The sequence below is a fragment of the Lissotriton vulgaris genome, unplaced genomic scaffold (genome assembly GCF_964263255.1).
Source record: "Lissotriton vulgaris unplaced genomic scaffold, aLisVul1.2 SCAFFOLD_475, whole genome shotgun sequence".
NCBI classification, from domain to species: Eukaryota; Metazoa; Chordata; class Amphibia; order Caudata; family Salamandridae; genus Lissotriton; species Lissotriton vulgaris.
The window spans coordinates 385373-401123 of NW_028254325.1; the positions used below are offsets into that span (position 1 = coordinate 385373).

At 41.1% G+C, this 15751-nt stretch overlaps 1 protein-coding gene across 1 annotated transcript in view; it reads right to left on the reverse strand.

Moving 5' to 3' along the window:
• Window positions 1-4387: 4387 nt before the first annotated feature.
• LOC147659581 (uncharacterized) overlaps window positions 4388-15751 on the reverse strand; it is a 99892-nt gene continuing 88528 nt past the window's right edge. The window contains exon 2 of the mRNA XM_086951630.1: window positions 4388-7910. Coding sequence (XP_086807756.1) covers window positions 6829-7905 — 1077 coding nt within the window. The 5' untranslated portion in view covers window positions 7906-7910 and the 3' untranslated portion in view covers window positions 4388-6828. The remainder of the gene's footprint in view (window positions 7911-15751) is intronic.

The following is a 15751-nucleotide window of genomic DNA, read 5'->3' on the forward strand; positions in this document are numbered from 1 at the left end:
ATTATAACTTTAAGATAAATCACAAGCCAGGAAAGGAGCACAATCCAGCTGACTATGTATCAAGACACCCCCTGCCACAAGCATCACAAGCGACGACGATGGCAGAGGAATACTTGAACTTCGCACTGAAGCTAAGCACGCCGGCAACCATAACAATGGAAGAACTGGAACAAGAAACAAAGCAAGACCCCACCATGCAAGCAACAATGAAGATAACGAAAGAACAAAGGTGGAGACACGTAAACAGCAACATCAGCGTGGAAAAGGGGGTAGAAAGAGAAGAATTGCTGGCATTCAAAAAGATAAGTGAGGAGCTGTCCGAAAGTGGAAATGGGATAGTGATGAGAGGCACTAGAATAGTAATGCCTCGGACCCTAAGAAAAAGAACAGTAGAACTCGCACATGAGTCACATCAAGGGATTGTAGCAACAAAGAAAAATGTTGCAAGAAAAAGTATGGTTTCCAGGACTAGATAACATGGTTGAAGAAGTTGTGATGCACTGTCACATCTGCCAAATAGCAGGGCCCTCATCAAAGCCAGAGCCACTGCAAATGTCCCAACTCCCAAAGGCGGTGTGGACGGAGCTGGCGGCCGATTTCTATGGCCCTCTGGAAACAGGAAACTACCTGCTTGTGATAATAAACGAGTTCTCCAGATTCCCAATAGTGAGACCAGTTGCGTCAACATCGGCAAACGCAACACTGCCCGTCCTAGATTACATATTTGCATCATGGGGCTCGCCCAGACACTGAAAACGGACAATGGCCCGCCATTCTCTGGTGAGGAGTTCAAAAGATTTATGGCATATCTTGGGATTCAACAAATATCAAAAAAAGGGAGGTCTCCTTAACAATCCAATCAGGGACAAGGAGGATTAACTAAAGAACTGAGAAAGTCCCAATATTCAGTGAATGAGAGACCTCTTGTATATTCCCCTCATAACTCAAGAACCCGATGGGTAACACCCACATTATGAAGAAGATATACAGTTTTAAACATAAAATAAAAACAATAAATTGAAAAAACAGTATTAAAAAATTTTACAATTTATTACATTCAATTCAGTTCAATGTTCGATAACAGCAATGTAGTGCCATACATTAAAAAAATTTAAATGTGCCAATACACATGAAGAACATTAAAAATACAAAGTTCAAAGTTGTTTGAGCTTTGTATTTTTAATGTTCTTCATTCTCAGTTCTTTAGTTAATATCTTGGGATTCACCATCGAAGAATAACACCCCTGTGGCCACAAGCCAACGGAATGGCAGAACGATTCATGGGAACCATCAAAAAGGCGATACAAAGAGCGAAACTGACACAGATCTCAACTGGACAAGCACTATGTCAGGTGTTGAGGGATTATCGGAACATGCCTCATAGTTCCACAGGAAAATGCCCTGCTGAACTAGTGCTAGGGCGCTCAAGCAGAACAAGATTGCCACAATTGAAAGAGATGAAGCGAGCGGAACAAAAGGACATTGCGGCAAGAGACCAATCAGAGAAAGCAAAAATGAAGGCCTATGGTGACCAGAGAAGACATGCAACTAACACAAAATTAAAAGAAGGAGCCACTGTGTTATTAAAACAAAGGCAAGTTAAGAAATCTGACAGTACGTTCTCAAGAGAACCATTGACGGTGACGGAAGTCAAGGGGCCAATGATAACTGCGTCAGCTGGCCAGTATCACATCAGTCGAAACAGCTCACATTTTAGAGAACTAAAAACAAAAGAAGAGGAAGTGCCAAAGCAAGAGCTGAAAGAAGACACACAAGGAGAAGAAGCACAAGCTGACATCAGAGAACAGCGACCAAGACGAGAATGCAGGAAAACAAAAAATTCGAAATGTTTGTTTCGCAACAAGGGGGGAAATGTTGTGCCCCTGGACAAGGGCACTAGGACCCTGGGACACGGGGCAGGGGACAGGGGACACCGGACACCACATCCGGTCAGGGGAGGGGACAACGGGGCACTCTACTGCTGGACCTCGAGGCAAGAGGTCATGATCCATGCACGCTGTACATACAGAAATAAATCTGTACCTGAAGACCGACATTGTGTCCTGTGTATTTCCCTGGGTCGTGAGACACGACAGGAACTCTCTCCGCCGACTCCCTCCACTGGGCTCTGCTGGGCTCCGCTAGGCTTAGTTCTGGCTCTACTCTCAGCTGCTTTGGCCTTCAGTCCAGTGAGTGACAGTACTCGGCAGCACTCGGTATCACTCAGTATGGCGTCTCCTACACCGCGCTGCTGCCCCTGAGTTATATGTAGATGAGGATATTGGTGGCACTTACACAAAAAAGCTTGTTTTGCACGACACTCAGCCCTGTGCTCATGTGTAAAGTCACACTAGAGTCTATAGCATCGCATTTGTAATTGAGGTACTCCCTTCAGTAAAAACTCAGCCATGCAGACACCTGAATAAGGATAAGTCATGTACGTTCTGTGATTTCCCATAAGTCACACGTAATGCATAGGTTGGTATACCAATATACTGCTTGTTTTCGCAATGTTTGACTGTGGCATGTGGATCAGATGAAAAGCCTGGTCTGTGTATTGTAGAAGACCTGTCCTTACGTCAGATCCACGGGTTTGCTCTGGGTTGTCCTGAACACGCCTTCTGCGCATAAATTAATGGGAGCTTGTCACTTAGCAGAGCAAACTAATTTTGGCCCCAGATGAGGGTCAACCTTTAGTGCAAGAAAGTTGATTAACACTAAAGTTTGTGCCATTTAGTACCGTAAAGGCACCAGAGCAAGCCTATAGTAAATCTGGGCTTCTGTGTTTCCAGGCCCTCCAAGACCATCTCAGTTGAAAATTTCCATCCTTACATTGTCAATCAGCTTGGAGAGGGGGACTCTATTTAGCCAGAGTCATATGAGATGGTTGGAAGTGGAGTGTTCATGCCAAGGAAGATCTGGACTTTGACATCTTGGGCCATTAATTTAAACATCAAGATGTGAATGCTGCCCCAACTCAGTTCTAGATCAGATGGCGTATCATGGATGTCTTGACTTAATGAGCAAAGCAGCCTTTGTTGTCTGAATGCTCTTCTCAAAGATAGTTTTTCCTTCATCGTCAGCATCCGCCCCTGCATTATTGCACAACTGAAAGGATAGCTTTTCTCTTAGAACAGACACTGCACATTGTTGTGCACTGATGGGTAAGAAAATAGATCCAAGTGGTGTATCACATGGTGGAAACAGGCTAATTGATACAGTCAGAAATGAATTCCACACTCAAAGATGAGCACACCACAAAAATGCAATCAGTCTAAAACACTTGTGGTCTCTTTACTAAAATGTAACGCTGTGTTTGCGCCACAAAAGTGATGCAAAATGATGCTAAATCTTTTTTTACTAATTTAGGTTCCAGCTCTAAACTTGTTTAGCACTGGAAAACACTCAAAAGTAGGCAAAGCAGTGTATAGCACTGCTTTGATTACTAAGCGCCAACGGGGCCTGCCATGCAAGGGCATTCCCATGCAACCACCCAAGGTAGCGACGCGAAACCCTATTAACTTAAAAAAGTAGACCCGGTTTAGCAAGAGATAATAGCGCCCATTTCAAATAGGAGCTATGAAGGAGAAATGCTTTCATTTCTCTTTCCTTTTCCGACTTTGTATGTGTGCTTTACTGTACTGCACACATGCAAAGTGGGAAAACATTTAAAGTTAGTCTGAATGCACTATTTTGTACTGCACTATGGTGCAAAGGTGTGCCCGTGGCCACATCAATTAATTACAGCACCAGCACCAGGGAGAGGGAAGGAAAGTGCCAAATTTCTGTAAATAAGGCGCTCTCTGGCTCCCTTCTCGCACAACGCAGCACAGCTTTTTTTGCATGCTGTGTTGCGCGATATTATGGTAAATCTGCCCTTGGTCTCGCTTTAGTTCTGTTTTTTTTTATTTTATTTTTTTAATGATGACAAGCTAGGAGGTGGTGTGGGGCTAAAGTCACAGACACGTTTCATTTTATCTCTCACCTTTGCCTATTTCTATATCTTATCCTCTCTCCTCTTTGCCTATCTCTTACTCTGTCTGTGTCTCTCTTTGCCCTCTATTATCTGTTTTTGTTGTTTTGTACAGCTGAAGTCCTTTTCTCATGAACAGGGTCCCTGGAAATATATATTTCAATTGTTTTTGTATCACCCTATTTCTGTACGCATCATGCCGGCTTGATTTAGCAGAAAAGTTGTAACAAAATTAAATTAGGGTAGACTTAAAATATGCGTTGCCTGAGTTACCCAAAATCCTTAAAATGACAAAGCTGTACAATAACATGCACATTGAATTGGCAAAAAAACAACCAAACAGATACTTGGCGATTCACAAAAGAAGAGTAAATAATGTGAACATGATATGTCAGGTATTCCTCAGAGGCAAAGTTGTAAAAAAAAACATATATTTTTTTTTTTTCCAGTGTGGGGGAACACTTTCTCCACCTTCCTGTCACGTTGTTGGCAGAGGGATCCTTTAAACATGAGATTTGTTAACAAAGATATTCCGTATTGGATACATGTGGCCACACCTAGTGCATTTTAATTTGCATAACTCATAACAATTTTTTTTAACTCATTTCGCTCCAGGAGCCAATAACTCTTTTTTGTCTGAACTTCTATAACACATTGTGTTTCTGCCCTTTGCACCGCTTGCTTTCATATCCATTCTTTTTTGTGAATCTGGGCCTGGTGAATGTATGTCTCTCTTTTATTTTTTCTGTCATTCATCGCCTCGTAATCCAATGTAAATTTGTCTCATGGGAGTACAACTGCAGTGTGGGAACGAAGTATACATTTGTAAGCCAAGGGACATCACATATCTCAGGAGTGTCAACTGTAACTTTGGGGCTTGGCTAAGGTTGGGTTGTACTACAATGTGATAAGGCCACCGTGTCTTAAATGTACATTTTGCTTTTCTTCTTCATTTTTCATAAGAAAGCATGTTGGTCACAAACAATTGCCAATAAACAGTTATTATTTTCTTCTAAACATACCATATTTTGCCAACAGTTTTGTTTCAGTGATTTAGATTTTCATACTAGTATTGCAATATATCACGTTGAACTGTGATTTTGAAAGATTTATTCCAGTGCAAATTTGCGTTTCGGATTGTTGTTTGCCAAACCACGTCACCCCTTGTGGAATTCAAAGGCCAGTTTAACCTTAATTTTGCAATTCTATCATACAAATATAGCCCATAGATTAAACCGGTTAAATTATTTACAGTAGAAACATATTGAAATCATGTTTAAACATAGAGAGTTTTCTCATATTCGGCCTTTGCCACAAAGTAACAGAAATTGTATAAGAAAAAATGATAAAGTTTGGTAAAACATATGTAAATTATCCAACCAAAAGAAAAACACGAACAGCATTTGCAGGAAATGCAATAGTCCTTAGAATGTTGTGAGACTTACTGCATAGCTAGCTAAACAATCAGTCAGATGCCACTCATTGTGTCCCAGGATGTGTTTCTTCTGTAAAGTTCGAACTTGTGCAAGGGAAGCGGTCTGAGCATCATTTTGGGAAGGAGAAAATGCTTTGATCATAAATATTTCTTCTTCTTTAATGAGGAAATTGACATTTCAGTTCAGCAGGAGACCATATCAAACTAAAACTGGTAAGATAGCTCAGTGTGCTGATACAGCTGCAGAAGTGCTCTTTGCGCAGTCTGTAGGACACAAGTTGAAATTCTGGATCAATGACTTGGCCAGCACTCCAGGGTAGGTGTAGAATAAATATGTGTGGTATAACATTAACATCTGTTGTTAATACCTTGAGACAACTGTGTTTGTAAAGAATGCCAGGTAGGTTCACTGATTTTATTAATACATTTTAGGGACAATTGGAAAGCCACTCACTGTAATGTGCATTAAATATAATAATTCCACTTCACATTTTTCATACTTGGCTTTTCACTCCTTCTCCTTGCTACTTGGGCATTTAATCCTAGGATGAAGGCCAAACGAAATCAGTAGAATGGTTTGCATATTTTGAACAATAGAGTTTTTGTTTTTAGAATCAATGAAAACTTTCTAATCAGGTGGATAGTATAATCTATCGACAGTATCACTTTAAATTTAAATATCAAGCAAAGATAGACACCTCTGAAAGATCTTCGCAAATGATGAACGCTTTTTACTGGGTCTCCTTAGCGTGATGCTTTTTAAATGCTTTGAGAATAATGAAGCATGAGAGATGACTGATCCCCTGCAACCTCAAAGGAAAACAAATGCAAAATCAAAACACTATGATGAAGGATGGAGGTAAAGTGTGACCCCACTGCATATTATTATAGGTAATAACAAGTCCGTACAGCATGGGTGGGGTTTCCAGTGTTGGTTCACGATGACTAGACGAATTTCATGATTTTTAGATAGGCTTGACCATGTAAATAATTCCCATTGAAATTAATTTATATAAATATATCTCATATGGATATCCTGGAATTCGTGGACTTTGCACAATTTGAGATTGTACTGTGAAATTGACACTTCACAATAACTGAAATAAAAGAAATAATACCCAATGGTGTTAGTATTCTGTTCATGGTTCATTACATACAGTACTCCACATGCTCACTTTGACCTTCGACTGTAAAGCACATGGGGATAACAATTCAAATCAGTGATCCATCCAAGCCTTGTTTGTGATATGAAAGAATCTCATTTGACTGATGTCCATAACCAACTAACTTTAAGTCAAAAAGAACATATATTGATGCCATCTAATAATCTTTATATTCACATGAACTTCTAAATAATGAAAAGTCTCTGATAAATTACACATCTTGGGTGAGATAACAATATGCCAATTAATGGTCACTGTTAGTGATCTGGTAAAAAGCTGTTTAGCGTCAAATTGTCCCCATCGCTGTCTTCCACGTTTGCCGCAAATGTCTTCAGTTTGTTGGCCCTGACTTTGCTCTTTCCATTCACCTGCTCATTGTCTGGTAGCAGAGAAGAGATGCACACCATCTCTGTGCTGTTCTTGCTTAGCAGCCTGTACCTGTTCTTTAGGTTTGAGAGCTTAGCTGCAAGGACTATAGTGCTGATGATGAAGACAGTTGCTATGAATGCTAGAATGGAGATGGCCAGCAAGCATTGCCCCATGAGTGTATGCATGATGTTTTGTTTCTCAGGCTGAGTGTTGTCTGGGTTGGTCACATCTGGATTGTCTGGAGCATGGGTGGATTGTAATACATCTGTGTGATTCAGGTTACTTACTGAAGATGTTATTGTTTCTACTGGGACCGACGTTTGTGTAATTGATGGCCCGATTTCAGGGTCTATGAGGTTTCTGAAAGAGGTGGTCGTATTGTACTCGGTAGCAATAGTTAGCGGAGGGTCAGTGATAAGAGTGGGTATAGAGGTGTGGGCAGAAGCAGTTTCATTAACAGTCTCTGAAAAAGCCATTTGGGAACTGTTTGTTGTGTCATGATTAGTGCTTGAAGGGGCGGCATGTACTGTGACGATTTCTGGAGTTGTTTCCTGAATTAGTTCTGTTTGATTTGTTGAAATGGCTGGTTGATGTGTAAGTTCAGGAGTGGTCAAAACATTACCACTTGACACTTCAGTGTTGTTGGTTACTGTTTCAGTTGTGATCTCTTCTTCCAAATTGTCATCATTAGTCAGTTCCTCTAGTGATGTATTATCATCAGCAGCGTTTCTTTTTACACGCAGCACCTTGGAAGGTTTCAGAATCAAGACCGTTGGATTACTGGAAGGCGGCTCTGATATCCATTGAAACAAGATGGCAGGCACAGAGGTGGAAATCAAGGACTCTTCCCTTAGCAGCAGGTCTTTTTCTTTATTATTGCTGGCTCTCAGCTCTGCTCCTGGGATTTTGTAGCTGTATGAAATATTCAAAATAGTCAATGGTAGGGCAATCCAAATTATATTCATCTTGCCTAGAGGAGAGAAAAAAAAATTGATTGGAACCATGCAACAAAAAAGTCCAACATAGACTTTCTATTCTGGTGTCACTGTACAGGGAATTGTTACACAAAGTTGAACTGAAACGTAAACCCAGAGAAGGTAAAAGTGTAATGCTTGTTGATTATGTTGTCGATAATGCCAAGTGGGTCACATTGTGTATCCAATATCATCAATGATATATCACTACTCTTCCAAAATGTGTGCTCCACCAAGCAGTAATGTCTCCAGATTGTCCTATGTACGTGCTCCTGGTTTGACGGCTTGTTGATCATATCTATGTTTATAGTTTAAGTAATGGAAACGTTATCTGATTTCTGCCCTATTTAGACCCAACTGGCAGATGTTCATATTTTCAATAAAAAAGTTACAACTTTTTTGGGCATAATATTTCCCTCTAAAGTAGACCTGAACGAAATTGTGTGGCCGTTATCTGCATAATTTTGTGAATTTTGCATTATGCGTGTTACACTAAACTCCTGAAAATATGCCATTATTGTGTACTTACACTACATTTATGGCACAATTATGGTGCAGGAGCGCGAGAGTAACGCATACGACAAGAATGCGACCAAATATAATTCATCATACTTGTGTTTTTCGCTCTATTTTTTAAGTGCAAAATGTGTCCTCTCATCCAAAATATAGCACTAAATGGTGGATTTTATGTAATTATTTGTAATTTCACGATTTGTAAAAAATGCTATAGAATTATGTGAAAGCAAATTTTGTGAATTTCGCGCTCCCTTAATCTAAATAATTTTTCTGGCATTAATGTGTTTAGAACTGCATTTGCCAGAGCTGAATCCTAACAAAGAAAAAAATACATCTACCCACCGCCCTATGGGACCCTGCATTTCTGTCTTTTGAAGAAGAAAAATGTACTAATGTACTAATAAACTCCAGAAGATCCAGAACTGTGCTGCTCGCCTGCTCCTTCAGATTCCTCTCAGGCAATCTGCGAAGCCAGCACTAAGGAGCCTTTACTGGCTCCCTATCACGGCAAGGATACAATTTAAGGCCATGTGGTTGGCTCACAAAGCCTTCTGGAAGAACGGCCCGGTCATTTCCCATTCCCTCATTACCCCCTATGATCCTCACAGAAATCTCTACTCTATCTCCTCTTATCTTGCCGTCCCAAAAAAAATATGAAGAACTAGATGGGGCAAGCGCTCCTTTTCATTCAACGCCACTAACCTCTGGAACACCCTCCCTCCCAATCAGGGGAAGGAGCCTAACCTGTTGGCGTTTCGAAAACTCCTGAAAACCTGCCTCTTCAAAGACTTGATATAACTCTCTGCTTGTGTCCATCTGCGTCTGTCCTCAGCGCTGGGAGGCCTCAGGGTAGGCATGTGCTATATAAATATAAATTCATTCAAATTCATTCAACTTCCTGACTGTTAAATGCCAGAGCTACAACTCCGCGACTGACATAAGAAGTCCTCTATGTGACATAGGAACAAAGCAACACAGTCAGTATTGTTACTTAAGACTTTTGTTCCAGGGCCTAAAATAGTATTCCATTCATGTTGAATAACCAAGTTATTGCTGCTTAATTTTACCTCATCAAGCTTTTTATTGCCTATGACCCAGTAAAATGGGGTTCTATAAAATGTTAAATAAACATCTTGCTTCCTAATGATTTTGGTTATACTTTCTCTGGTAAAACTGTATTTATGAATTACGTAATGCACATGATATATGTTTTAGGCTGTACCCTTACATACATAGACAGGCCTCTTGTGGAGGTTACTTAGATATACGTCTTTGTATATACACCATCCAACGCTCTAACAATCCCACTCACAATTTTTACCATTCATTCAACAGTTTGTCCAACACCAATTGATTAATCTAGAAACAGTGAGAAAAAGATAACTGGATGTTAAATGTTGGATGAACAGATGAATGAATGGAAGGAAATTAAGGAGCATTGCCTTTATTCTTAGATTGCGGAGAACAAAATAATTAATTGTGCCAATTGTTCCTTTACTATTCGATTTTTAATACTGAAATTACAAGAAAATGGGGTACGGATACATATTTGTAAATTGCTGTCTCTCAGTTTGGAAAGGCTCTTCCATAAGGCATTGGACTCTTTTCTTTAAAAGCAAATATATAGCTAAACAATCAGTGTAGAAGGTAAACATGCATTAAATGTTTATATTAAAATATACTTAAATATCATTAAATTGACATATAGTACATTACAGCTAAATAATAATTTCATGTGCTTTGCATTATTATTTGCATTATTATTAAAAATGGGTGTTGGTACCTATTATACATAATCTCCATAACACCAAGTGACCTCATAGCACATAGTAGAACAACTTCAGAGTTGCAGTGGCAGTTTTTTTCAGTGATGCATTTTCTGTGCAACTGCATTGTGTCCAGTCGTGCCCAGGCAGTTTATAATTGTGCTGTTAATTCCAGTGATAACACTTGCTTTTCTTCTTTACTCTTTGAATAAGTACTTAATAATATTTTCTATGTGCCAAAACATTAGATTTTCATGATTTCCCCTGAACATGAGTCAATTGGCATACTTGAAATCAGGTTGCAAGGACACTAATTTGGCGGAGTAACCTGTCTGCCAAACTTCTTCTCCTCCTGCTGTATTTTTTTTTTTTTAAAACCTTTATTATCAAATGCACATTACACAGCGTCTGCCTACAACCCAATCGGGCCGGCCGCTATGACAATAGACAAAGTGATCAACCACAGTACGTTGCGGATAAGGCCATAAGTCGGTTCATTACGTTGTAGTGGCATAAAACATCATAAAATGGATCATGAAGGTTTCATTTTATAATTTTGATGAATTTCAAACGAACAACAGAAACACTCACATGGTGAAAACAATGTCCAGATCATGAGAAGGGGAGGATAAGGGGAAATCAATCTCCAAGAATGAAGCTAGGTCTCCAAGGGGCGGGGAGACGGCGAGAAGGAACGTTAGAAAGGAATGGTAGCTAGTCTAACGGAACGTCAATTACGGGGATGAGGGAATGTTATCAGTGTAATCAAGCGGTGGGGTACAGATGTCTCCACGGTATTCGTTCCATTGTGCCCAGATCCTACCCCATCAATCAATCTCCAAGAATGAAGCTAGGTCTCCAAGGGGCGGGGAGACGGCGAGAAGGAACGTTAGAAAGGAATGGTAGCTAGTCTAACGGAACGTCAATTACGGGGATGAGGGAATGTTATCAGTGTAATCAAGCGGTGGGGTACAGATGTCTCCACGGTATTCGTTCCATTGTGCCCAGATCCTACCCCATTTCTTGGGACGACCCCGAGCCTCATAAACTGTCTTTTCCCGAAACATGCACCAATCCATGTTATTTTTCCAGACACTTATTCCAGGTGGTCTGTGGGAGCCCCAAAGTTGCGCTATATCCCTCTTGGCAACCATGTTGCCCAGGGTGATCCAAAAGGTCTGAGCGGCCGTACAATCCGTAGGCTCCCACACATTAAGCAGACAGCGCCTCGCCTCAGGAAGGAGGGGGACCCCAGTGACTCGCCCCATTACATCATGCACCCTAGACCAAAAAGCGGAAATAGCCGGACATTCCCACAGAATATGAAGAAAGGTGCCGTTCATACCACAGTCACGCCTACACAATCCATCAGTTGAGAGCCCCATCCGGACCAGACGCATACCAGTCATGTAGACTTGGTGGAGGATCTTCAATTGCACAAAACGAAGTCGAGCCGGAATAGCCACCTCCCTGGGGGAGGAAATCCCTCCTGCTGTATTTAAAGGCAGGCAAACCCTTATGTTTCTGCCGGTGGACACTTTTGACCAACTGCCCAACTGATATCGGACTGTTGGTCAAAGTTATCGCAAACTCTGTCTTATTTAGTAGTGAAGTTCTTCTCTCCCGTTTGGGATTAACAGGGAAAGCTGATGGACTCAAACAGAAAAAAACAGAAATGACCCATAGACATTGGCAAGAACCCCCAGCATGTTAGGGAGACTTACTTTTTGTTTTACCAAAATAAACTCCTGATTTGCTGTGAGTCCCTTTGCTAAGACATCATGGTGGAAGCTGCTCTGAAGGCACAGTACTCCACCAGGCAGATGGAGAGTTCTAAATGTGGTGAGCTGTAGTGGGACAATATTACACCAAATCTTTTTGTGTGCTGGATAAATATTCTGTTAATATGCAAACCAAACAATGTCTCATTATATCTATGAGAGCTAAGTCCATCAAAAGTAACACTTATACCATTGGTACAAATGAACCTTGTTACACATTATTGCTCATTAATTCCAAATTTGATGGGGGTCAAAATAAGGCAGAAAAAATATTGGCTGGTTGTTTAAAACTCCGTAAGTGAGTGCAAGTTAATTGGTAGCATTCTTCATTAAGTGGATGGTTCACTCTCTATATCAAATATTTGTGTTTCTTTTGAAATATTTTATGATTTCTTTTGCTTAGAGGACATAGATCCATATGAACATCATTTTCATATATTTGTTTCCAGGTATTTCTAACACTGGAAAAAAGATTCAGATTATAATAATCTTGAAATAGCATTTTTTTTCAGGAGGCATGACAAGCATTACATTCTTAACGAAAGGCTAAAGCTCCAAGGTCTCATGATATCTCTTTTTAACTTACTGATAATGCTTCCTCTTTTTCAGCCCTAAATTTCTAGAACTTTATATTTTGGTACTCCATAGTGTTCATCCTGATAGCTCTTTCTTTTGGGCACATATCACCATTAGTCCTAAACAGAACAAGGATCCAACATATTGTAAAATGAAAGGGCCAAATCATTGATAAATTATGATTGTAAAATATATGCAAACATTCCTGCTTCAAGTTTAGAGTCGATAATTAACTATCTTATTAAAACAGACCAGTCAGGATTTATCAAGGTTAGATTAGCTGCTGATAATGCCCAAATATTTTCTGATAATGATATATCATCAGGCTCCAAATTTAAGATACTTGTTGCTTTGCTTTGCATGCATGCTGAAAAAGCATTTGATCTCATTGATTGGAACGTTTTGTTCGAAACCCTTCATTTGTTCCTCAGTTTATATATTATATACCATTTGTCTTCTCATTACCTAAAGCAGGCATATTTGTTAATAATTGTTTCTTCTCTTATTTCAATTTAAAAAGCGGAACTAACAGGGATGTCCACATTCGCCATTATTATTAATATTGTGTATGGAACCCTTCCTCAAATGGACAATGTGCAACTGCTATTGAGGGTTTTAATCATAGGGATTTGGAATGTAAAGCCTCGGTAAATGCAGCTGACATTTTATTGTATATGTCAAATCCTACTTCTTCATTAAGCCCATTTTTGAATGTGGGCCAACTTTATGCTCAAGTTTCATTTTATATACTTTAATGAAACAGAACTGAAGTCTTGCCCATCAATACATTATAAATGTGATGTTTGAAGGGTCTGATTTTGCTTTCAACCCTGTCAAGATTAAATATCTAGGTATATTGGGGGGCATGGCTTAGCTGAGCAGCAAGATGGACTCTCATTGAGAGGGCCCTGCCAGCTGAGGCAAAATCGTACAATAATCTGAATCACCCAGTGGCACCCCAGCCACCAAAAGGCTACAACAGGACACACCGACCCTGGTGCTGCTGATCCAGGTGAAGAATCAGAGGAGGCTGTGCCGAGAGTGCTGACAGGGCGCCAGTCTTAGGGCACATCATTTGGGCCACATAGGCATACACGAGGTGCGGCGGAGGCATGCGGGGAATCCTGTTGACCAGCGACCACTGGAGCTGAGTGATGGCCAGGTGTCCGAGCGGCTCACGGATGAGGTTGCCTTTGCCACATACCTGCTAATCTGTGGCTGCGGTGGTAAGCCCTCCACCCCCAGCCTAGGGCCTGTGCTGCGTTCGCTGTGCCGGGCACCACCCTCATTCCGATGTCCATGAACCAGGGCTGAAGCCTCTGGCGCTCGACCAAGCCGCAGGCCTCGTTGAAGCCGCGCTTGAGCGGAGAACCAGGCTGCACCGTGTCAGGCCACAAGCAGACCGAGGTGTGGAGTGCTGGTGGAGTAACTGTGTTGGGCTTTGTGGTCGAGTGGTGGATGCCGGGGGCCCGGGCGTGATGCCAGGTGAGGCTCTAACCTTGGGCTTGCAGGAGATTAGTGCTTTTTGTACGTGCTCAACCTGCTGTCACACACAGGCAATTGTCTTTTAACAAATAAGTCCATAGAACTACCTGCTAATTTTAGCCTCAGATAGTTGTCTTGCTTAAATCTTTGCAAAGACATCACACTAACTGTATTTTTTAAGAAATGTTTTTCACCACTGATTCACTGTATCATTAACCTACTGTTGAGCAATTATATATTTTACTGATTTAATACTTAATACCTGGAGAGCTCCGCAACCACGGCGGTGCTTCAAATACGAAGGTATCGCTTTTGGTCGGCGTTTCCTTCTGCAAACAGCTGATTTAGATGTCGGAAATCCTCCAGGGCTCCATGGTATGCTTGTTGCTCTCGGAGCTCTTTTTTCATGGCATAAATGTGGAAAAAACGGATTTCTCCAATAACGGCCGCCATTTTGTTTTCTGTTTTCACTTCTGCAATCCTGCTGGCTTTTTAAAAACGGAGCACTTGCTTTATAACGTCTTTTTCTTCAGAAATGTTTGCCTCAACTTCTGGATATACCACTGTGGGTTTGCTGCTCTCTAAGTTTTCTTTTTCACAGAGTAACATGTGAAAGATCGACTTCTCCGACAATGGTCGCCATTTTGTCTTTTTAAAAGCGAAGGAGGAATCAAGTACTTCCATTCTCATTGCTATGGACTTGCACCATCCTTGCTCTTCTTCATCGCGCCTATATCTCTGCTGGTCCTGTTTTCTCTCAATCCAGTGGCTTATGTATTGCTTATGCTTGTTTTGTCCTAACTTCTTCTAGTGCTCCTCGTCAACAGACTTGTGGAATAGTATTTGACTATTTTCACGGACTTATATGAGCTGCTGCTCGCTTTATGGATTTACTGCTTTTTTTTGTTTTTCAATTTTTTTGTGGTGGCTTTCCTGGACCCCTCTATCACTGGTGCAGTTGAGTGAGGTGCCTGCTTGTTTCCCTATATTGAGCCCCTTGCTTCACACACAATGGAGCCTACGCAGAATTCTAAGGCTTCCTCTGCCGCCCCTGCAGCGCGCAAGGACTCTACATCTTCTGGCAAGTGCTTAAAAAAAGGCCATCCTTCACCTTCCAAGTCTCCACCTCCGGTAACGCTTGAGGACATTATGGAGGAACTTCGCCCTATTCGCCCCTTCATGGCGGATACCACCACAACTCTGCAGAGACTTGACGAGAAATGGTCTACTCTAGACAAAAGGGTAACAGATGTTTAACAACAAATTAGTGATGTTCGGGATGTTGCCGCCAAGATCGTCAGTCTCACCAAGGATGTTGAAATGCTTAAAAAAACCTCTGAGGACTTGGAAAATCGAAATAGGCTCAATAACCTGCTCATTTATGGTGTTCCAGAAAATTCTGAGGGGTCGGATATCATCCACTTCTTGAAGTCTCAAGTCTTGCCTATCACTGGTATCCCTAAGCATTTGGACGTTAACATTCAAAGGGCACACCGCCTTGGCTCTAAAATTCTTCTGCCTCCTCGAAACCCAGGGGCATTAATGCGTACTTTCTCCTCTACTCAGACCTAATGACTATTCTTCATTCGGCTAAGCAGCATAAGCAGTTACTATGGTCGGGTCACAAGTTATTTTTCACTCAAGATGTATCGAAGCTGACTGCTGCTCGTCGTAAAGAATTTTTGGACTTAAGACCCACGCTTCTTGCCATGA